The sequence below is a fragment of the Pipra filicauda genome, unplaced genomic scaffold (assembly GCF_003945595.2).
Source record: "Pipra filicauda isolate LSUMZ 115617 unplaced genomic scaffold, ASM394559v2 scaffold6_size6359152_pilon, whole genome shotgun sequence".
Taxonomy (NCBI): domain Eukaryota; kingdom Metazoa; phylum Chordata; class Aves; order Passeriformes; family Pipridae; genus Pipra; species Pipra filicauda.
Genome location: NW_024104865.1, coordinates 2,142,290 through 2,166,362, shown reverse-complemented (window position 1 = coordinate 2,166,362; position 24,073 = coordinate 2,142,290). Strand labels below are relative to the sequence as shown.

The 24,073-nt window shown below is 42.4% G+C and overlaps 1 protein-coding gene across 1 annotated transcript; it reads left to right on the top strand.

The window, feature by feature from the left end:
* Nucleotides 1-3,468: 3,468 nt before the first annotated feature.
* Nucleotides 3,469-12,411, top strand: LOC114003047 (synaptojanin 2 binding protein). The gene is made up of 4 exons (XM_027749581.2): nucleotides 3,469-4,023; nucleotides 7,771-7,907; nucleotides 9,408-9,503; nucleotides 10,945-12,411. The coding sequence occupies exons 1-4, from the start codon at nucleotides 3,957-3,959 to the stop codon at nucleotides 11,083-11,085; spliced, it is 441 nt and encodes a 146-aa protein (XP_027605382.1). The 5' UTR covers nucleotides 3,469-3,956; the 3' UTR covers nucleotides 11,086-12,411.
* Nucleotides 12,412-24,073: the final 11,662 nt, after the last annotated feature.

The following is a 24,073-nucleotide window of genomic DNA, read 5'->3' as shown; positions in this document are numbered from 1 at the left end:
TGCACTTCTCTGCTAACAAAAGAATTATTTGTATTTAGGAAGCAAAGAGGACATTTTTAGCAAACATTCTATAAAGGCAGGATAAGTACCCCAATACTTGCAACGTTTGGGAGGAAATATGTTGGTGACTTTACAAATGATGATGGTCAACTCTAGCTGCCTCCCAAATGTGACATTTATGTTTTTAGAATACACATTTTCCTGTAATACTTTTTTTTCTCCATAATTATGTCCTATATCAAAAAAGGGCTGGTTAGATTATGATTGGATGTGAAATACAAAGGATGTGATTCAGTGTTTCATGGCTTTTTGTCTAGAGCAAATGGATCCTTACATAATTATCTATATTTGTCTGAGGAAATGAGGTAACACATTGTTTGCTCAGCAGGCTGTGCTTATTGTCTTGATAAAACATGGATAATTTTGATTAGATGAAGAAAACTTAATCCTGTGTTTATGTCAAATGACAAGATAACTGCCCCTTGACTAACACCCCAAATTTATTCCTTATAGCCAGAGACCTTTTTCTGGGGAGCATAGGGGGAGTGTTCTCTGAGAAATAATAATCATAATGCAGGTGTTGCTAACAAGGGATACTTGATAAACAAGGGGGTTAGTCAAAAGACAGAGACAAAAAGTAACACATCACCTTCCAACTAGCTATGCACAAGTGGTAAGTACTGGCAGACTTTTTTAAATTTTGCTTTTTAAATAGATGAAGAGTGGCAGAAGTTTCAGACTGCCATCTTTATGGCTGCCTATTGCTGATTGATACTGATTGATACCATAAATTGCCAAGTATAGATCTGTGCTGAGACCAGAGAAAAGTTAGAGGGTCAGGGAGTTTTTATTTACAGACCTGCATGCTGAAGAGACAGCGGTGTAAATGAAAGCACAATTTAGGCTAGAACATTTATTTGCAAATGTAGTTTTGGAAAAGACAAAGAAATAAAATGCTGTAGTTTCCATTTTTCTGTTGCTTAAAGATTGGTCTAAAAAAAGCATTACTTAATTGGGAGGAGGCTTTCAGTGAGCTTTGGATAGGAGTATTTCTGTACACTTTTCTCCTGTTTTCGCTTAGGCCATATAAGCAAGACAAACACGTATCCCAACAAACCTAGTCTGTGTTTTATAAAAAGTGTGAGCTGCCTTGCTAAGGTTTGCTCTTTGAAAATATTGTTGTTTCTGATTTTACCATAGCTATGAATAACTTGGTTCCTTTGGTAGCTTGTTAGAAATGTCCCACTACTCTGAAGATGCTGCTCTGAAGGTGCTAGGAAGGTTCAAGTTTAAGTTTAATCCTAATCTTTCTGGTTTCCCCTTTTTTCCCCTCATAGTTTTAATTACCTTTTAAAGTGCTTTAAATGGATGCTAGAACTTGGTTAATGTATAAGTCACTTGAACATGGAAGAGGCAGCCTGCAAATGCTGCTGCACCGTCTCCCAGGAGGTGTGGGGCAGTGGAGTACTTGAAATGGTGCTGGAGGAAATAAGAAGACACAATCTGGTCTAGTGGAAGGTGTCCCTGCCCCTGGCAGGGGGGTTGGAACTAGATGCTCCTTAAGGTCCCTTCCAACCCAAACCATTCTGTGATTCTGTGAAGTGACCTGTGCCAGTGCAGTAAGGTATTGTCTTAAGTAGCTGTTAACACATGGCAGACTACTTAGTTATAGGTGAAGCCTGAACCTGCCTAAGAGTAAGTTACAACAATAATATACAACATATATCCATTTTCTTGTTTGAAATCTCTTCCTGGCTAAAGAAGACTTATAAGAACACTTAATATCACAGTTATCTCAGATCAAGATAAAATTGGGTTTGTTCTAAACCAAGATTGTCATCTTTAAAATACATTAAACTGCTGCTAAGGAACAGTATGTATCTTCAAGGAGTTTGCTAAGTACCTCGCAGTTGCTCACTCACTCTTCTCCCACCCCTTTCCACCCAGTGGAAAGGAGATTTGGAAAAGAAAAGGTTAACCTCGTGGGTAGAGATAAAACCAGTTTAATAATTGAAACAAAACAAAACAAAAAAGAAAAAGAGAAAAAAAGGCAAGAGTAACGGAGCTCAAAGGAAACAAGTCCTGCACAGTAAAATTGCTCGTCACCCACTGGCCGATACCCATTCCATCCCAGAATGTGATTTGCCCCCTTCCAGGTAATTCCCCCAGTTTATATACTGAACATGTATATGTCTAGAACTAGACTGTTCTGTGGTATGGAATATCCCTTTGTCCAATTTAGGTTACCTGTTCTGGCTATGCTCCCTCCCAGGCTTTTGTGCCTCACTGGCAGAGCATGAGACACTGAAAAGTCCTCAACTCCTCCACTTAAGGTTAACACTACTTAGCAACAACAAAAACATCAGTGTGTTATCAACATTATTCTCATACTAAATCTAATAAACAGAGCACAGTACCAGCTACCAAGGAGAAAATGAACTCTGTCCCAGCTGAAACCAGGACAGGGAGAAAAATACTGGATGACTGTTGTGCAGGTTTTATTGTGCAGTGTTCCTATTTAATGGCCACAAAAAGTATAGACATCCAGGACAACATAACTCTGTGAACTGGACTGACACAGATGTGAAACTGAATGCTGTGCTCAACTGTTTTAAGAAGTCTTCCCATGATAGACAAATCATGGTTTTGCTCATCATTGCAGGTGTAATTGGACCTTGAATGCCTGTCTCCCACTTCTGAGGCAGGTGTTCTAACACTCAGTTTAGCACTAAGCAATAATGTTATAGCATTAAGGCACATAGCACACTCTTCCTCTAATTCGGAGATCCATCACCCAGATTGCCTCTCCCTATTAAATTCAGAAATCCAAAAATGCAGATCATCTGGGAATTAATGCAGTCAAAAATATTTGTTATCTGTACTGTAATACCAAACAAACTGATTGATAGTGTTAACACTGAAGACCAGAGCAGCTGGTCCTCATTTTCATCAGAGAAGTTCCTGCAACATGTAGATGTGACTGATCTTGTAGTGCCAAGCAATCAGGCAATTTAATTGGATCAGGCCTGTTCATTGTTCCCTGTTGTCATTGTCTGTATTGACATACTTGTAGCATGTGCTGAAATAGATAAGGATACAGTTTAATAAGGAAATAAGTTATGATAAATTTTGCCTTGCTGTTTATTTCCAAAGAATCTGTTGGTTCAAGAAATCCCCGTCATACAGAGTGCCAGGTTCAAGTGGCTTCTCTGTTAGACAACAAGTTGAACTACTTTGCACTTTATTGCTAGGTAATTATCTGTAGAGTTTTGAGGAAATTTCTCAAATCCTCAAACCAAATGCCTTGTTCAGGGCATAGGTAGGTATTTATTGTCCCAGCAGTGGCAGTCAGTGTGTACCATTTGCGCTTCTGAATCTAGAGCATCACTTTATTGCATCACAGGATATCTAGGCAATGGCATAGACACTCTCTCTGCGATTTGCCTGTATTTGGCTTTTGCTCCTGCCCATCACTGTCTGATCTGCTTTTCAGTTTGCTGTGAGGCCAGTTAAAAGGGCTGGGAACAGGTCAGATATCTCTCTCTTTCTCTGCTACGTTCCCCCTAGACAACAATCACCTACTTCTTAACCTTCCTGAGAAAGCCAGCTCCAGCCTGGGGAGGAAAGCACGGCCAGGCACAGATGCCGCGTAGGATCCGGGGAAGGTGCGGGGGGCAGGAGGACGCTGTGCTGGGTTCCCGCGGGCCCGCTCCTCTCCAGCCTCTGCAGTGAGCGCCGGTCGCGGGCGGCCCGAGGGCCCAGCGGGAGCAGCCCCGTCCCGCGGGCGGCTGTAGCTCCCGGGCCGCCGGCGCGGGGGCCGTGCCGCTCGCAGGACGCGCTGGCACCGCTTCCCGCGGCGCGGACTACAACTCCCAGCGCTCCGCGGCGCGGCCCGGCGGCGGCGGCCGAGGGGACGGGAGCGGCTGCCCCGGGTGTCGAGTTCATCAGGCCGCAGCATGAACGGCAGCGTGGCGGGCGGCGGCTACGCCGAGGAGATCATCAGCCTCACCCGCAGGCCTTCAGGTAAAGACGGGGGTGACCGCCCCGCGCTGGCCCCGGGCGCCTCCCGGGCCGGGGCAGGCGCGCCGAGGCCTGCGGAGCCCCCGAGGAGGCCGGAGCGGGAGCGCGCGATGGTGGCGGGGGCTGGCCGTGCTGCCGTGGTGCGCACCGGCGCGGCGGCGGAGGGCCCGGCGACGAGGTGCCGGCGAGGACGGGAGGGAGAGCGGGCAGCCCTGCGGTGAGGGAGAGCTGGCTGGGTCAGGCTTGGTCCTCTGCGGGAGCCCCGGCCGGTGTCCCCGTGAACAACTCGCCTCTGGTTTTCCTAGGAAGCTGCCATCTCCGGTGGAGCTCCTGTCGCTTCCAAGTGAGGTGGCAGGCGTTGAGCGCCCAGCCGCGTTGGATACCCTGAGTTAGGTGCCATTTCAAAATCGTGTGTCCCAGTGACCGTGCCCTGTAGTGTCAGCTTGGGGTAGCACGAGGGTCTTCGGGGTGGTGAGAGAGAGGAGCACAGGCTGGAGGGGAGAGGGAACAGGGCAGCCCTTGAGGCATTGTTTTGGCTTTGCTTTTCAGGATTTATGATGCCATTCAAATCACACTTTCAGAAGTGCGGCAAGTTAGCACCAAACGTACAACTCCTGAGCAAAATCCTGGCTCTAAAGAACCTCTGGAGCAAAATCCTGACTCCAGGGAGGTTTCAGAGCTACAGCTGTACTTTTGTGCGTGAGGCCTTGTCTTTAATTAAAACGAACATAAAAGAAAACGTGGCAGCCCTTCTGTCTGTCTGCACAACTGTTAGGGGCGGCTGCTGGCCGGCCTCGGCTCCATGGGCCCCCCAGGGACTGCAGCACCCACAGCGTTGGCCTATGTGCAGTTTTCCGATTTCTGGGGTGAACGTATTTCGTGGTAGGTCCTGGCCCCTGTGCTGGCAGTCAGAACCCAGAGGGTGGGCCTGGGGTGCAGTCCTCTGCCTCCCCTGCTCGCCAGAATGGCCACTGGTCTGAAAGCCGCGTAGCCCTGCCTGTAGAGCCATGAGCTCAAGCTAATGAAGCTGTGCTTGTCAGTGAAAACTGTTTGCTAAACAAAGCTGGTTCTGATGGGAAAGCTGTTTTCATGCGTTTGGGAACCTAAAATTTTGAGAGAGGTGGAAGGGAATGTTGAAGTGCAGAGTTGAGAATGGTCTTGGATGTGGCCACTGTGATTTAAGTCTGGTCATTAAGACAGGCTGTGCATTTTTAGTTAGGCTTCTAACTATGTTACTTGATTTGAAGGTTCTACAGCCCCTTTTGGCCTTAATGTACTTACCATATGAATTCATTTCTGTGGAAGGAACAAAACACTATTATCTGTGAAGCACAATGTAATACCATAGTCTCCCAAATCATAGTTTTGACTGCAACTTGTTAAAATAGGTCTGATGCTAAGCATCTCTGGCAAAAGTTTGCTGAGGTGTTGAATGTATTTCCAGTGGCAAAATGGTGTGTATATGTCTCTTTTTCAACTTTCCTTGTATTCAGTTATTTTTTTTTTCTAATCCTGGCAATTATAATTTTTTTCATGTCTTTTTGAGGTACTTTTTTAGTTTCAGGGAGGGTGAATGAGGCATAGGGAGGTCTGCAGCCTCAGGGAGGGTGAGAAGTTTAGCCCAGAGCCCACTTTCAAAGCTTTACCATTCTGCTTCTGGTTCCTTTTAGACAAGAGACTTAGTGCCATGTGCTCCCTTCCTCCCCTTGCTCCTTTTCTTCTGGCTGTGCTGTGTCTTTCTATGGCTGCATGAACTGTAAGGGAGAGAATAGTAGAGAGCTCAAGAAATTATAAGGAAGATATTTTTAGCCAGAGTGGAAGTTTAAGTGCTGGAAAGGAAAGACACAGTGAAAAAGTTCAGTGAATATTGAACTTCGTCTAGCGTGAATTGCTGCTTCTTTGGCACAAAGATTTGCCTCTGCTGATGAAGGCTGTGACTTTTGATTATTTCTCCAATTGTGGATGAAAAGTTGCAAAATATATACTTTTTTCATATATATATATATATATGTATTTGAGGGCTTTTATATATGTGAAAGAGAATCAATGTGTTCTGAAACTCTAGCTCCTTCTTTCTGGCTTTTTAATAAGTGCTGATTAAACCTTATACTTTCTGTAGTATTGATTTCCCCTGTTTCCAGGGTATTGGCTTTGTGGCAAATAATTTTTAGGTTTATGGATTTTTAATTTTTTTCTTTTTTATTTCCATTGAAGAGTGTGTTATTGTTCACGGCTGCCTCTGCTTGGAACAGATATTAGTCTAGTTGAAAAGTCAGTGTTTATTAATTTACTCTTGCTTTCATTTTCTTCCTCGCTTGTCTGAAGCTGCCAGGAAGGGAATTTTTAAAAAAAAAAAAAAAAAAAAGCGTGGCAAGATTGCAGTTAATATTTCTTTACTTCCGAGCTGTAGATGCACTCTTGAAATAGCATGACTCATTTTGTAAATCCTTTGATCTCCTATGACTGATTTAAAATGCTGCTTCCCAGTAGGCACAAGGTGGTTTTACTTTCATTTGCAACTCCTCTTCTCAAGGTTTCTAGCCACAACTTTGAGTGAAGATAAGAAAGAAAGTGAAAACAAATAAATCAGCCTGGCTGAACATGGGCAGAATTTACCTTCAGCTCTTCTTGACTATAACTTTTGGATGACTGGTCTATGTCAGAAAAAAAAAGTTTTTTTTTTTTCATTTGCTTTGATTGTGTATTTGATTTTTTTTTCTTTTTCCTTAGCTTTTCTTTCCCTTATTTCTTTGCAAGCCTCTTCTTAGGGAATTTTTCCTGTCCCTTGTCACATATTATTATTTATAGACAATCTTAGCTGCATGTGCAATGGGGAATGTGCTCTCGTAACCTGTGGTTTTCCAGATTCTCAGATTCTGAATTCAGTTTGTTCTTCTGGGTTTTGATGAAGCAAGAAATTTTAACTTTAATCCAGAAGCTGGATCCAACTAGATATCTGTAACTGAGGCTTACTTTAAGGAACGATATAAAATGGCAAAAATGTGAAGTGGACATCAGTTCTGTTTGATGTATGCGTATTCTTTTTTGTTTTGCTTTAAATCTGCAAACTTTGTCTTTATTTCCTGTCACGTTTTGAATTCATGTAACAGAACAAAATGATTGCATACAATTTGAAGTAGCTTCATATAGGCTAGTCTTATTCTTGGAGGCAAAGCACACCAGTTCCAGCTCCTGGGATGTGGAAGGGGAGCCTTCTGAGCCCTAGTACAGTTCTGCTTGCCTGTTTCCTCATCATCTGTAGACAGGGTCTGTTTCTTGCCGTTCCTTACTCTGTTTCCCAGCTCACAAAATGCTTGTCAGGCATGATTTCTTGTTGCTCAAAGGTAATGATTTACTATGGCCTCATGCGAAATGCAAAATGATTTCATTTTCCTTCATGCTGTGCTGAAGAAGTGTATTCCTGCTGAGGGCTGAACCAGCATCTCAGAAATGATGGCATGTCCCTCAGTATTCCCCAACACCCTGAATACAGCTCACCGTGTTTTGTGAAATGAAGCATCTGGTTCCTCAGGCATTTAGTGTCTCTCCTCTGCTTTCAAGACCAGTTTTGTGAGACTAATTTCTAGACAGTGATAGTTTAAAAGGATGATGTAGATTTATGTGCTGTGAGTTTTAGTGTGGTGAAGAAAGTAGGGCATCATGGGAAGGTGCATTCCCAATAAGCAAGACAGCAAGAATATCTGAAGCTTTGAGCTTTTTCTCATCGGTTTTCTCTTTGGCTTACCTTAGGGCTGGGCTTCAACATTGTTGGTGGGACAGATCAGCAGTACATTTCCAATGACAGCAGCATCTATGTCAGCCGGATCAAAAAGGATGGGGCAGCTTACCTTGATGGCCGATTACAAGAAGGAGATAAAATTTTAGCGGTAAGCCCTGTCCTCTGTCGCCCCGTGTGTTCTTGAAGTGCTGTTATCAGTGATGCGATATGAGAGGCAGGTTTGCCATCACTGCACAGAGAGGAATGATTTGGTGAATGCAATTAGGTGATGCTGAGCAGTCTTCATGGAGGAGCTATCTTGGGGTTCTGGGGAGAGCTTTGAGTGCTGCCTCTACAGATGTGCTCATCTCTTTTGCCTTCTTGATTTGTCTCAGAAGCACTCCATGGTGCTGCATTTGTGCTTCCTCTGTGACTTGCCTTCCTAAGGTTATAGAATCCATCAGAACTTCTCTTGTTCACAATGGATCGTCATTTACACACGTGTAAATAAAGGTTTTCCATTTTTTGACCGGTAATCCATGATTACTGATCCTTTTGCTCAGGGGGATTTTTTAACTATAAAACTTCTAGGCCATAAAATTCTTGTTTTCATTTCAGCTCCTTAGGAATAATACAGGCTGCTTCTCCTTTTAGAAAAATGTTTTAAGATGACTGATGTTCAGTCCCACTGGTTCTTCAGTCAGCTGGCAATCATACAAGACAATATGCTTTACAAAGTGATGGGTGAAGAAGTAGCATCTTCTAGTGTGATACACAATCTTTTAATACTCCTTAATTTTATTTTACACTTGATTATTATGTTCCACATGCAATATTTTTAGCCTCTACAGACTGCCTTGCACTAGTTGGAACCTATTATTGATCCATGAAATGATCCTAAGTTAAATAGAGAATATTATCCTGTCTTTTCTCGACAGTTTAATATTTATGTACTTGTATTTGGGGTATCTAAATATGAAGAGAAGGGAGGCACTGGATGTGATCTTAGGGGATACAGTTATGGGTAATGGGGATGAAAATAAAAAATTAGGATAATATAACCACTTAGTGAATGAAATCAAGTAGGCTATAAAGCTTTCTGCCATGATATATTATTTTAAATTAAGAAAAATCCTACCACTTTCAAGGGGATGCCAATAAGTATATAAGTATTTTTGTTTTGTTTTGTTACATCAATGTACTTTTATATTTATGTTTACAACACTTTCTCAAACAACAGGGTTTCAAAGATGCACCAGGAGAGGGAACAATGTGGGAAAGAGACTCATAATAATAATTTTGCTGTAGCTGCTCTTTTGTTTTCATTAGCTGTTAGAATCACACCTTTGATTTGTTTCCAGTAAAGCAACAGCATCAGAAGCTGATATTGACGCAACTGTGGTCTTATATTCTGATTTTGCTTCTAGGTAGTTTTTTTCAGTACCCTCAGTGTTTTGGCTTGGTGTTTCTCATGTTCTGCCTCAACGTTTAAAAATATGTCTATAATATGAGTGGATGAATATTGATATTGCTGATTATAGTATCATGCCCCAAATACAGAATTTTGTGAAAGATGACGATTTTTATCTCCTTTCTATGTTAGCCTGTGTCATTAAAAATTTGCTTTTTTTATCTTCAGCATCTGGTTCTCCTTTTCCTTTTTTGCTAGGTCAATGGCAAAGACTTGAAGGATTTGCGGCACAAGGATGCTGTGGAACTGTTCAGGAATGCAGGCTGTGATGTGTCTCTGAAAATTCAGCGCAGGGTATGTGTTACCTGTTTCTTAGGGTTATTTCTGGCTCAGTTTAGGCTGGTTTTTATGATTGGTAGCTGTCTATTTGATAAGGAAGAAGAGTACTATGTCCAGGTGCTCCGTGTGACATGTGCATATAAAGATCTTGTTTGACCTATGGCCTTCTCTAGTTGCCACAGCTGTAATTGTCTGTGTATTGCTTTGTCTTTGTTTTGCTGGAGTATGGTGTGTTTGCTCACAGATCTCCTTTCTCAGAGGTAAAGGTTTGTCTGTGAAGAGAGAATCTCAAGTTCTCCAGTTTTGTTTCAATGACCAAAATTTTACTGGACACAGAATTCCTCTGTTGTTTTCAGAGGTCATCACTCATGTTAGTGTTGAGATGTGTGTGTGGCCCACACTACAAGAAAGACACTGAGGCACTGGAGTGTGTCCAGAAAAGGACTATGAGCTGGTGAGGAGTCTGGAGTACAAGTCTTATGAGGAGCAGCTGAGGGAACTGGGGTTGTTTAGCCTGGAGAAAAGGAGACTCAAGGGAGACCTTATCGCTCTCTACAACTACCTGAAAGGAGGTTGTAGGGAGGTGGGTGTCAGCCTCTTCTTCTGAGTAAGAAGCGGTAGGACAAGAGGAGATGTCCTCAAGTTACACCAGGGGAAGTTTAGGTTGGCTGTTAGGAAGAATTTCTTCACTGGAAAGGATTGTCCAACGTTGGAACAGGCTGTTGAGGGAAGTGGTTGAATCACCATCCCTGGAGGCATTTAAAAAATGTGTAGATGTGGGGCTTAATTTAATGGTGGACTTGGCAGTGCTGGGTTAATGGCCAGACTTGATGATCTTAAAGGTCTTTTCCAACCTAAAGGATTTTACGATAATACGAAATGGGGACTGCTGTAGTTTGAATGTTCGGGCACTATTTGAGATATAAACAGAGAGGAATCATCAATCCTTTGTTAGCATTGAATTCTTAATTTCTGGCTAGCATTGAAATTGACAAAAGAAATGCTGATCAACCTGAAGCATGTTGGTGGGGAGAGGTGGGTTGAGATCCCTTTTCTACTCCCTTAGCAAAGGAGTAAGTCTTCTGAACCAGTGTAGAGGGTAGGTAAGAAAAACAGAGATAACTAGTGATGTCCTTTTCCTGGTAATGAGGAGGAAGTGGTGTGATGGGAAGTGTATCAGTGGATGACTGGGTATGTGTGTGTTATTGTTTCTGCTGTATCCTGCTTCAGTTCGTTAGAGTCCTAGTTTACAAAGTGGCAGAGAAACACGAACATGCCTGGTACTGACTGGATACTCTGCAGTTAAGCTCAGTCCATCCAAAGCTGTTTTAACCTTCCCCACAGATAGTGGGGAAACTATCTTGAACATCCTTACAGAACCACCTGGTCCAGACACCAAACTGGAGGCTCTCCTGTGATGGATTCTGACACAAATAACTTCTTTTTTTCCTTGTAGTTGCAGCCACAAAATGGCCCTGTGGGTCATCAAAGCGATGGAGAATCAGGTGGGCTTCCTCTAGCAGCCATTCTTGTGCCAGGCCTGGCGCTTGCCGCAACAGCAGTCTGGATCTTGCTGAGATATCGACAGCGGATGTGAAGAGTTCACGTTTGGGATATCACTGCATATTTTACACAACTATGATGTAATTTAAAGATAGAGAATCAACGATCGTGTCACAGACTGATGTCAAAAAGGATCATTGCCTATCATCAAAGCTGCTGCTGATGTTCTTATATGTTGATTTTGTTGCAGGGTTGATGGAAACAGAGAGGAAAAGGGGAAGGGAGAAGACTGTATTTATGTAAAAAGTGGGATAGCTGTTTTTTGGACAAATCTGAGGAGGTTTTGCCGTCCTCCTCTATTTTGCACCACGAACTTTCAAACACACTCATCTATTCCACATTTTAAGATGTAACTGTTGGTTAAAGGGTGTGGGAGTTGGGGTGATTTTAAATCAAAAATATTTACTAGAGGCTTTGCCTTGTTTCCACAGAATTTTTTCTTGAAACTAATGATCCCTGTCTGAAGCATGAATAAAGAGAAGCAATGCAGAGGGTATATTATTTTTTCCATTGAATTTTTGTTGGTTGTTGCTAAATAAATGCCTTAAGAAAAATGTGTAAAATCTAATATGTGGTTTTGCAGGTAAAATCATTGGCGTAGCTGGTGATTTAACAGTAATATGCAGTATTGGTGAGGTATTTTGCCAGTTGTAGAAAGATGGAAGATAGCCTGCCACTAGAAAAAGGTTTTGTATATCAAAATGTCTGCTCATTCTTGAGTCAGGGTTGTAAGAGAAAGCTTTCCGCAAAATAGTAGCATACTGGAGAGAGAGAGACAGGCAGAGAACTGAATCACAAGGATTAGTGGAGGCAAGAGATTTAAGCATGTTGAAGCTGCAGAAGAGCCTTTAGATGAGTAATGAAGTCCCTCCATTCATCAACTGGATTGAAGTCTGCATCTCTCAGATTAAAGGTCTGGTTTGGGGGTTGTTTTTTTCATGGGGAATACTTCAGATAAAGTAACTTGCTCTCTGCAGTTAGAACATCTCATGATGATTGAAAGGGAGAAACTGAGAGCAGGCTGGGATCCTCCTGGCTATTGCTTGTTTGTGTTGTATGATGTTCAGGAGATAGACTGACAGCTTTAAATCAGGGTAAACCTTAGCAAGTAAAACCAGAGGGAGAGACCATTGCTCTGGAAAGCACATTGCTGAATTTACCTGCAGGGTCTCATTCTCCTCACTGTGATTTGAATAGTTTTAAATGCCCCAGCTGATATGAGCTCTATGGGGTAAGACCTGTTTCTCTTGTCAATATGTTTTGGTTTTTTTGTAAAAGAAAAGCAGAATGCATGGTCTGGTCTGTATGATGCAAAAAAAACCAGTCACATATGCAATATATGTATTCAAACAAAGAAAAACTGGTGTCTTGGTGCTTTACTTATCTCTGTTCTTTATTATTCTAGCAGGACATTGCTGATGTATTTGAAATTGTGGTGTTTGCTCAGGGCTTGTCCTGCTGTCTGCCGGAGATAGAAGCAGTATGCTATTATACATGGCATTCCTAAATCACCATGGAGTCTCAGAGCACTTAAACCTCATGAAATACTGCTTTGGCCTATAAACTGCTCCAGTGTAGTGGGAAGAGGAAATGGGAGGAATTTTGCTCCATGTTCTTAGGGGACTTTAGGAACAGACTTGAGGTTTGTTGAATGTATATTGGTGTTGGATGGCCTGAGCTGATGCATGCAGTGACTTGCCTTGGCCTACGAACCGGTTATGCCTGATAGCAGCAGGGCTGCTGTTCAGACAGATCGTTGCAGGTACAACATGAACCAGCTTGTTTGACCGTGACCTTCTCTGAATATTTGGCTGTGGTGTCCACGTGGAGCACACGTGTGTATTATGAAGGATGATTAGCAGTCGATGGTGTTTTATCGCATCCTTCAGAATAAAGATGCAGACAGTAAGGAAACGGCCCATCTGGAACAAACATCTTGTTAGCCCTTGCCTGAGCTAAGTTTTTGTGATGAGAAGGAGTATATGGAACAGGCTAGGAGGATGAGGATTTGCAGAAGGAAGTTAGTTTCACTCATTTCCCATTGACCTAAGAAAAAGCAAAGCCTTTGGGGTTTTTTGCTTGTTTGATTTTTTTAACCTTTCAGCTTTGGGACTTTGATACTGTTCGGACATGATTGTCATCTGTGTTGCAGCAGGGAGAGGGTTATATCCAGTGCCCAGATAATGGTGTGACTTATTGACCAAGAAAAGGCTCTTTCTGGTGCATAGTGTTCCTTTGGATTTCTTTTCACAGTTGTGGAATGATTTTAGTACCACAGCATTCAGTCAGTAGCTTTTCCAGAAATTTGAGTAGTAGTTTTTACTCAGAATTTAAACCATCCAGTCTAACAGCCAGGAACACCTTCTATGTCTGCCTCCTTCAAACTAGTGCCTAGGGAGTACCAAACAATCCCTTTTCCAATCCCCAACCCCTTCTTGTCCCATTTATTGACAAAATCCAAGTGGAAAATATCTCAGCTCTGAACTCTCCTGTGAACTGTCTTGTATTACTTTCTCTCAGCAGATTAACTGTCTCATCTAAACTTTGTGGTTTTCCCAGTCTTTTCCACCGTGTGGTTTCTGTAGCCTTGAGTTTAATCTGTGCACAAAATGCTGTATCTACATTTTCTATCATTATGGAAGAAGTGAATTAAAAAAAAAATCTAGTGAGAGCAGCTTGTAAGTACAAGTGATCTGAGAGAATTTTAGCTTTTGTTACAACTTAAATCTCTGGGATTTAGAAAAAAGGTAAGTTGAAATCTTTGAGAGAAACATAAAAACAACCTCACTGTTTGATTTTTTTAAGAGCTCATTTGCCATTAATACTGAGGGCAGCTGAAACTCTTGAATCCCTGTGTTTCTCTCCCATTCTCATCTGGGTCCCTCAAATGTATTGTGAACTTACTGGTCTGCTAAAGACTAGATTTTCATATTCATAGTTTAAAGACATCTATCTAGTTTGACTTCCTGTATATTCTAGGCTTTTGTGTCTCAGAGTCTTCAGAATTGTATGTGCTAATAATAAATATTTTACTAGAACATAACAGTGAGAAAAAGCAGCCAGACTTGATCTGAAGATTGGTAGGTGTACTACTTCTGGCACTTTGTAATTAACACAAACTAGAAGGGAGTGTGTGGGAGTGAGAGGTGCATTGCTTTCAGTTTGCCTTTAGGTTCCAACAACTGGTTTGTTAGGTGGTTCTGTGCTCGATTAAAGAGGCCTCTTGTAACTGATAGTCCCTCCCTTTGAGGGGATTTGTGTGTTGTAGTTGCCTTACCTTGCTCATTATATTTAAGAAAAGAAGTCAACTGAGCCCTTTAAGATTCTCAGTGTAGGGTACTTTCTCTCTTTGAGTAGTTTCTGTGGCTCTGTACTGTTTCTGGTTTCCATATTGCTTTGTAAAATCCAGACACCCCAACCACGTGGGATTCTCACTTTTGACCATGCTAATACCCTATAGTAGGAGTTTTGTAATATAATTTTTATCTGCAAACCTTTAAAATTTTTTTGTTAAGGTACAGATAAGTGCAAAAAAAAATTAAGCACCAATTCCTAAGAGCTTGCTTTTCTTAAATAACTTTTACAAGTATCTTAGGAGTTGCATAGAGCTTTCCCTTTCTTCATTTGCAGTCTCAAGTGCCCTAAGGAATCTGTAAACCATAGAAAAAACAACATTGCCACATGAGGGGTAAATTCTCTTAATTCCAGTTTGTAGGTCCAAAGAGCAATTCTGCTTGGTTGTAGTGTGACACCAGAAATGAGTGTTAAGTATTCCAACTTCTAAATCCTTGTTCATACTCTATGTGACCTGCATAGTGTGGGGGAAGGTGTCTGACTTAGCATTTTGTTAAATCATTGCACCTCCTGTTTGCCCTGGCTGCGTGCACTGACCAGCCCAGATTACTCTCTCTGCCTTGTCTGCTATATTATTTACGAGCCCACTACCTTTAGCAGTACTGGTTTTGAATTCTGCTCGATCATCAGCTAAAATACCGAATGGAGTTTGGTATGGGGGCAACTTCCCTCCATGGTTATGATTTTTCAGTAGCTGTTGGTATCTCCTGATTGTTGGCTTCTTTATCTGTTTAATGGATGCATTTTGATAATGTATGGCATTGATTTTTTAACAATGCATGTATCGGCATGTCGAGTAGTACTAAGTAGATTATATCTGAGTGGTCAGTAAACTTCATCTGTTCTCTTGCTGGCAGAAGCTGATACCAGGGTAAGAATCAGGTCAGGTGAGCTTTATGAGCCAGTCTTTTTCCTATCCTCTTTCCTAATTTATTGATGTGGGTTTTACCTATGGAAGTAATTTTCCTGTACTCAGGATGAAGGAAAGAGCAAATAATTTACTAATGGGACAATGTTCCACACGCTGGGGGCCCAAGGGAAGGCTTATGTGGTGAAATATGAAGGAGGGCCTTAACTATACCCTTGTCAGTGCTGTAGTGCTTGGTACGTGACATCTCTGGAGCTCTGCTCTCTCTGTATGTGCAGCTGAGGAGAACTCCAGGCCTTTCAATGCTTCCTTCAAGACAGAACCACATATGATGAGAACATATACAAGTTTAAATGAAGAACAATGCTGTACAGGCTCAGAATGTCTTTCCTTGTCAAATTTGAAAGCTTTTGCACTTGCTGGTGTATCTGTAACTTGTCACAGACAAACTTCACTGTAGAGTGACTGTATCTGTCTTACCTGGCTGCCAAAACCAACTTTCCTAGGTTGAAGCTCTTAGTAGAGTAACTGTGCTGAGTATGCAGGGTAATTATTCAAAGCGGTATGTGAATGATTTGAGATAATTCACCAAGCTTTCCTGCTTGTTTCTGTGTCCCAAGTCTTCTAGCCGTGTTGTGTTTTGGTAAAGTTCTCCTCCCTATCATCACCACCTCTTCATCTCTTCATGACCTCTCAACATCGTTAAAGATGTTTTTTAAATTTAGAATATTTGAGATATTAGAAATCTTGTTTTAAAAGATGTTAGCATGGGGATTCCCAGGAGGAAATATTTGCTGTCCCACATAAGTACATAGGCTGTGTGGGAGTCCAGATGCAATACATGAAATAGGGGGTCCAGTTACCCCAAGTGATCTTTTGCATTCATCACTCCTCAGCATGTTTTAGTAAACTTCTAAATCACTGAAACAATAAAACAGAGTAGAAAAGGGGATAAAAGAATTACAGTATTTAAGGCTTCTTTCACTTCCTTCTTTTTAAATATAGCAAGTTAGTACGAAGTTTGGGAATATGGTTCAGAAATTTAATTTTTAAAGGGGGGTAGTAATCCATGGATGTTTTTCTTCTTTCATTGGGTAAATAATACTCTTCAGAAGGGGTTCTAGTGAATGTAGAGAAGACTTTGTGCAGTTCTGCTTATGCTCCTTCACAGACTGCTGTCAGCTGATGCACAAAAAGGCATGCTGGTCATGCACTCTGATGGCAAAGATAATACCTTTGTCTGTAAAGTGCTCCTATACAAGGGAAATATGCACATATTCTTGGCTTTGCCATATCGGGGTTGCATAGGAAGGGATTGCATACATCAGGTGGAAAGTAAGGCCAGAAAAAGCACAGAAGCAGGGTGGGTATCAGTGGAGCACACTGCAGGAACAAAACTCTTGGCCCCTTCATCCAAGTCCCTGTGGCTGTGTGGGCCTTCTAGTTCCTAGCTGAGTTGTCACCTGCCACATGGCTGAAGTGCAGCAGGACTGCCACAAAAAGCCAGTTTTTCTGCCAGGCCAGCACTTGAAGATTACAGTTCTGCAGGGTAATGTCAGTCTTGGGTCCTTTTTCTTAAATTGCTTTATTTTTTTTCCCTAGCAGTGGTCCCAGCTTGTCCAGTTAACTATAAACCGCTGATGAAGTGCCATGTAGGTCAAGGATATGGTCAAGGAATCTGACCAAACTCTTAATTTTCTTCTAATGGTAATTAGAAGGGAGTGTTTGAATCTGTACTGAAATTACCCAGCTCAGTGGTTTATGGGCTCCACTGCATTTTGCTCAGAAGCTGAAACAGGACTTGTTCTTTTGTCAACATTTAGACATGCTGGGATGAGGAGGAAGAACTCTTCTTCATTCTGTATTCAAGTTGTCCCTGCTTGGCAAACTTTAATTAATCTTTCCTTGAACTGCTGGTATGTCCCATTTTTGTAACCGAATTTGTTTGTATTGCATAAATACTTATAAAAATCCTAAACAGAGGATATATGAGCACTGATCAGATGAATGGGAACACATGGTTCTGAAGCTGCGATATGAAGCTGGAAAAAAAAACGCTTAGTCAAAAACTGCTTCAGGGAAAGCACTTTACTACTGCCTTCTCTAAGTGCTGTTTTAAATGCTGGCTTCAGAACATGTGCTGTTGTTCAAGGTGAACAGCACAGTATGGAGATGTGGGCTGAGTGTGAAAGGCCTCGATTACAAAAGATTGGCTGAAGAGGTAGTAAGGTTTGGATAACCCCAAGGACTCAACAGTTATTGCTAAAGGACAAGGTTTGTACCTCGGTCAATGTCTTGGAAGTATCTGTGCTGATTCTCTGCAAAGCAGGCTCTACTTGCCCAAAATGCAGGCGTATTTTTGCATAAAGCCAACATGCCCTTGATTTTAAAGTGGTTAAAATTAAAATGATTTGTTCTCAAAGGCTTCAACTGACTGAAATAGGTTCTGACAGTCATGATATTTAACATTTTAGAGGTGAGATTGTAGACGGCCCCTTACTAGGGGCAACAGTTGCTGATGCAGAGCTTAACAGCAGAAGATACAAAGGTTCAACATCTAGCATTGAAAAAAGAAAAGCAGCGTTAAACTGGTGTTCCCATCATGATTATCCTGGCAGTGGGGGCAGGTGGGAGGAGAAGGAGGATGACACATAGTTGTCTCTGTTACTTATCAAATGCTGATCTATTTTAAAATCATCAAACTAGAAACCATTCTCTAAAACTACTTTCTTATGGCCTTCTAGTGATTTTTTTTCAATGTCCGAAATATATTGCTTTTTTGCTGGGTTGTGAGCAAAACCTATGTGACCTTTCTCCACCTATTTCTGAAAGTTTTCTTGTCACCAGCTCCTCAGTGCACTGCTCTGGAAGAATTGCTGTTCCTAATAAGGCTGCATGTTTTTACTGTCACTTGAAAGTTCAAAATTTTGGCCTCATCCTTTGCTGCACACAGTCCAAATCCCTTTGGATTGTTTATACTAAAGAAAGTGATGATACAATTAGGAATCTTTGATGTTACCTTCCAATCTAAAAAAAAAATTATTCATGGTCCTCATCTAGTACAGCAGGTAGTGTCTGTGCTTTCTCCTTCTCTCATTCAAGGAGCTACCCAGATCTCACCCCAAAACTCCCTCCTTGAATTGTTCTCCAAGCCAGGTCTGCTTGTTCTGTCAGGTTTTTTGCTTTCTTCTACTTTTTACTGGTTCCTGTGGTGTTTCTCCTGACTGTCACTCCTGCAACTGTGTATGTGCAGCCCTCTACCAAAAGCAATGTACACCTTAACCTCTTTTCTCGAATCCCTGGGCAACCCCAGAAATGCCTTTGTTTTGGACAGTGATGTAGCTCATGTTTGGAGTGAAGACTGCTAAACTCTTTCAGATACCATATTGAATAATAAGTCCTAGGTTTTCTACTAGTTTCAGTATGTATTATGTTGATTATGATAGATTCTTATCTTCATTATCAAACTTCAAGTCAGCTAACCTTCCACACAAGGAGATAGGCTTCAGGGTGCTGATGTGGCTGGTGATGTGTCATTGAGTGCAAAGATTGTTCCGAAGAGAGAGCTCCAGTCTCCTTCTGCAGGTGAGCTCTGGGTAGAGACTCGTATTTGCTTCACTCCTCCACGAATGTCAGTTTTTCCTATTCTTTCCACACTCAAATTTACCAGAAGGGAAAGTGAGATTCCTTCTGCTTACTGTTCTCCAGATCACTTCCTTTGCCTTTTTGGAACATCAATACAGTGTTTTCTATGCTCCTCCTGTCATGATTTGAGAGCCTCAAAAATTTAATTCCCTAGTCCAAACCCCCTCCCACATCTCAACCCAATGTGAGATGGGTTTTCCAGACACCACACGAGACTCAGAATGGGGGAAAGGGAATATATATTACAATGGCTGTACAAATAAATACTACAATACATTATATACAATATTAACTATCTCTACCATGACATAAGTATTTACAATGGATCAAATCTCTTCTCCCCTCCAAATAAAAGTCCAGGAGGGAAGAAGGAAAAGATCCCTTTTCACTGTCAGAGCAGCAATGTCTCTAAAGCAGCAGGTTCTCTTCTTCTCATGCAGCAGCTGTAGCTGGATCTCTGACAATACACACGAGGGGGTATCCAAGCCCCTCGGCCACTCGTCTTCAAGCGAGGGTCTTCTCTTCCGTGGGCTGCGTTCACCCAGACAACGGTCGCGTCACCACAGTCATACCACGAAGCACGGGGGTCTTCGTGACGGTCTGTATCTTCAGGGGAAAAACAGCCCCCTTTGCAGAGCTCTGTGCTCTGTCTCAAGCAGCGGGGGGGCCAAGGTCACCCCCTCCGCATTCCTTCTCGGAGCTTTTTAGCTCTTTCCTGCAGTGCATGCTGCACTTCACCCCTCCCTTCTAGGAAGTGAGGGGTCTCCAAGGAGTTTGGGGTCTTTTGGTTTAGTTCTTACCCCAGAAACTCTGTCTGTAGAGCTTAGGTCTGCTCTCTCTGCTGCTGGCTCTCTTTCTCTCGGACAGCTCTGTGTCTTCCTTGGCTGCATGTTTGTTGCTCCTTCTTCAATTATCTCTTGGCTCTTAGCCACAATCTCTGGACGCTGCTGCTGCTCTGTCTCTGCTCATTCATGGTGGAGAAAACTTCTTTAGCTTTCAGCCACAGGTACTTAGCCCAGCCTTATGCTGTTCCAAGTCCCTGCAGCCCCCCCAACCAGGGGCTGGGGGGCCAGAGCCCCCCAGGGGCTCCTGCCCTTTCTCTTCGTGACCTTACAACATGGCTACTCCTTCAACAACAACTACAACTACCTTCTCTTCCGTTCTGCTTGTGATGTGTTTATATTTTGCAGAAGCGCTCATTGGGTAAAACCTCAAGGGTCACCACCCCCTGGGGTTTTACCATTTTATAACTTCAGGGGGAAAACTGTTTCCCCCACACACACCTCCAAAGCAGAATCTGATCTTAAGAGATAGTATGATTTTTAGTTGAGATGCCAAAGGAAAACAGCATTAACTCTCTAGTCTTTTTGCTGGTATTTTGCAGGTCAGAAGAGTGCCAACCAAAAAGACTCAGTCTGAAAGGAGTTTCTCTTTAAGGGACTCTTCTGGGCAGCTATCAGTGCTCAGCTCATTGAAGAGTCACTGACTGGGTTTTTGTGATTCCCACAAACTCTGAAGTTGTATAGTGGTCAGAGCCAATCCTTTACAGATGACAGCACCGAGACAGATTCAGGAAGGTGTGATCTAATAATATTGCAGTGAAGCAAGTGGAAGATCTCCCAACAGGTAGTGCATTGTTTTCTGGGACAAATTAATAAAGCTATAGTGACCCTATAGTATTGGGGGAGTAACATGTACATCCCTTAGAGGTAGTTGTCTTTTTTCTGTGGAGAACCACATAATTAGTGGTGTTCTAACAGCTCCTTTCCTTTTCCAGGTTGTTCCCAGTCTTGTATGTTGTTCAGAATTGGAGATCACTTAAGAATATCAGGAGATAAGTTTCTTATATCCACAAAATGCCCTTTCTGTACCTTGTCTTTATCTTTCCCTCTTTCAAACATCAACAGTTATGACATCAGGAAAGTCAGAGGCAAATAAGCAGCTGACAGTCTTCCCAATGGGCAGAAACACAGGCTGGAGTCTCTCCTGAATTCAGCAGCACAGTGGTAGAACTGCAGTAGCACTGCTAACGTGGCACAGAGTGCATTTTCAGCTTGCAGGGTAACTGGATTTAATGAGGTGACATATTGCTCATGCTAAACCTTCTACCAAAGATGAACAATGTGATGCATACAAATGCAGAAAACACAGTTTAAGGTTTTAAAATGACCTTCTTTATTTATTTATTTTCCAGAACAGAATGGTAAAATGTGATTTGGGTTGCAAAACCAATTTGAATTTCAAGGAGTGGAAGCATCAGGAGGTAGACAGGAGGAAAGCCAGTGGGGTTCCCTAATTACTAGCAGTGTTTTAATTGAGTAGAGCTAGACAAGTTTGATAATCTGAGTTCCTCTTTAGACTAATGCTGTCTATTAGGAGATACTTGCACTGGAAGTGGTTCCTTCTCATAGTACCACAGATCTGAGAGCCATTTTATCCTGCCATTTTTAATGGAAGTTAAACCAGGACTGATAGTATTTGAAGGCTGTCACTTCTGGCTGCCAACTACTTCATCTCCTTTTTCATGCACTCAGCTTTACATTTGTAAACATTCCCTGTAAAGGTACAGCTTAAATATCCAGAGTTCTGCGTGCCTGTACTGTATATGAGCTACCTACAAAATCCATTTGTTTGAGAACTATTCAAAAGGAAATGTTTACATATGCACAGTATGAGAGTGTGTGTCCATGTCTGTGTTTGGTGGCAGACTTTGGATTTAATCCTAAAATACCTTCCAGGATGCAGCTATAACACAAGTGTTGTTAGTGAGTATGGTGAGCTCATCATGTGTCAAATTATATGGTGGCACATGTCAACAAAACAGCTCTTCTACAGTCGTAACTATTTTTAGTGCTGGGACATCCCAGAATACTGCAACCGCTGCCTCTTGCACTGAGATGCTAAAAGCTTTACTTTGGCCCCTTCTAGCTTCTGCTCCTGGGATCTCTTATTCCTCCCCTACAATGGAATGGCCATGCAATGCTGATAACACCCGGGGCCCTGAGTCTTAGTATCCAACCATCTAGAAGCAAAGCAGAAGGAATTGGAACCGTTACAGCACTCTGGGGTTAGAAGGGCAGAGGAAGCAGAGCCTGGGGCTCTCTGTAACCACATACCATTGAAAATGTACTGAATAAATTTTCTGCGGGGCTCAGAGCAAGCTTTCACTGTGCTCCAGCTTTTCAGGACATGAAAAGGAATTACAGACTTTACAAATTCGTCTAGAAAGTGTGGTAGTGCTGCTCACATAGAGCCTGGCAATCAAAGCCTCATGGGAAGTAGATTTGCAGTTTGGGGATCATTAGAGGCAGAACAGGGATCTCTTGTGTGTAGCAGCATGTGCAGTGATGTAGTCCTTGTTGCATGACAGGGGCTGTTGCCCAGGGCCTTTTCATCCAGACTTTGCTACTGTCTATAAACAGTATGGTGAGTTCAGCTAGGCTAAGTGGGCATCAGCCAGTGGGCATATGCTGAAAACTTCAAGAAGCCCAATACCAGGGAGAGTAGGGGTATTCTTTCTTTTTTTTCTAGGATGAATCATTGGCAATTCCTTTTTAAGAGCATTATATTACAGGAACATTTAGGCTTCAGTGACCAGAGACTTGGCACCACAGGAAGTTCTCATCACTGTCCGAGAGGCCCTCAGCACTTTGCAGAATTGGACTGCACCTCATCATCCATGTTGGACTGGCACATGGGCTCTTCCTTCTTTCCCTACACCTTGTCTTGCTCTCTGAGTGTGGTAGGACACTTCCTCTTTCCACTATGGCACAATTCCCAAACCTGTGAAATTGCCCCTGTTTCTTAGCACTGAAATCTGATCTACTCCCTGAATCTTTTGGGTCTGATTTTGCTTCTGAATTTAGTGAGGATTTTCTCCATGGTTTCAATATACTGGGAGAGAGACATTGTTTAGAAAGCAAAGCAAACAACATAAATTCTGAGCAGGAAAGCCCTTTTAAGGTAGTCACATGAAAGGGGGGATGTCCTCGACCCTTAGCGTTTGATTTGTCTGTCAGTGCCCCAGGAAAGCTGAGACCCTTGTGCCTGACCAATCTGTCAGCATCCTGTTATGGGAGCCCTTCACTGAACAGTCCTGATGGATTGGAGGTGATTCCACTGCCCTTTTCAGGCAACTACACCAACAACATAAGGGAGACCCTTCAGCGGGTATTCGCACTTTATTCGAGTGTATTACCCTCTGCCAGCAAATGCTAGCAGCTGGGAAGGACTGCCACTAACAGTTTACAGAATAACATGCTTTGTTAATACAAAGTAGGGACAGGTTAAGGTTCGAGGATTGGCAGTGATAGTATCTGGCTGAAAAAAACATTTTAAAGCAATATTTAGACAAACTCTAATCCCAGTAAAAGTATTGAGCATGCACAGAGTATGGCTCTTACCCAATAGGTGTCCCTATGGGGGAGGAGACAGATTCAACCCATCGACTGATCCCAGCAGTTACGATGGAGTCTTCCCTCACTTTTCCCACATTCTTGACTTACTTTTATACTACTTTGTTGCTGACTGGTGTAGAATTCTCTAGCTTTGCTTTTAAAGAGACAGTCAAAAAAAATACAGAGCGGATGCCCAGTGGTGGGGGGTGGTCGTGCCTTGGAGGTGGATAACTTTGAGGCTGAGTGTGCATTAATATCACAATTAGGCTTTAATGAACCAAGTTCATCCCAGGAGAGAGATTTTGCCACAGTCGTTTGTAATGTCCAAAACTACACAATCCCAGTTTTGGGGGTGAAAACTGGAATCTTTATTGAACATGCGAAATGCAATTTAAGGGTCTCGGGGCAGGACATGTTAATGAGGAGGATGGGTTATGTTAACCAGAGGATGGGTTATGCTAACTAGGGGATTACACAATTGATTAACATTTCCCATATCCAGGATTACATGTGAGGGGAAGATGGTTAACATTTCCCGTAACCACGATTACGTGGGGAGGAAGAGAACAAAGGGGTTTCAGCATGGTCTGATAACATCATCACAAAGTCTTTCCATGTCTTGCTGCAGGAGACAGGCCAATCAACATAGCCAAATATCAATAAGTCTTGTGATGAAGCTCCTCAGAGCAAGGAGTCTCTCCCAGCCCCTGCTGTCCACTGCTTGCCACACAATCCCATAAGTTCCTTTTCTGCTGATA

Bases quoted from the DNA above. Each gene is read 5' to 3' on its own strand.
- LOC114003047 (XM_027749581.2), top strand. From the start codon at position 3,957: ATGAACGGCAGCGTGGCGGGCGGCGGCTACGCCGAGGAGATCATCAGC. The intron at 4,024-7,770 runs GTAAAGACGGGG...GGCTTACCTTAG, and splicing joins CCTCACCCGCAGGCCTTCAG to GGCTGGGCTTCAACATTGTT. The intron at 7,908-9,407 runs GTAAGCCCTGTC...CTTTTTTGCTAG, and splicing joins AAGGAGATAAAATTTTAGCG to GTCAATGGCAAAGACTTGAA.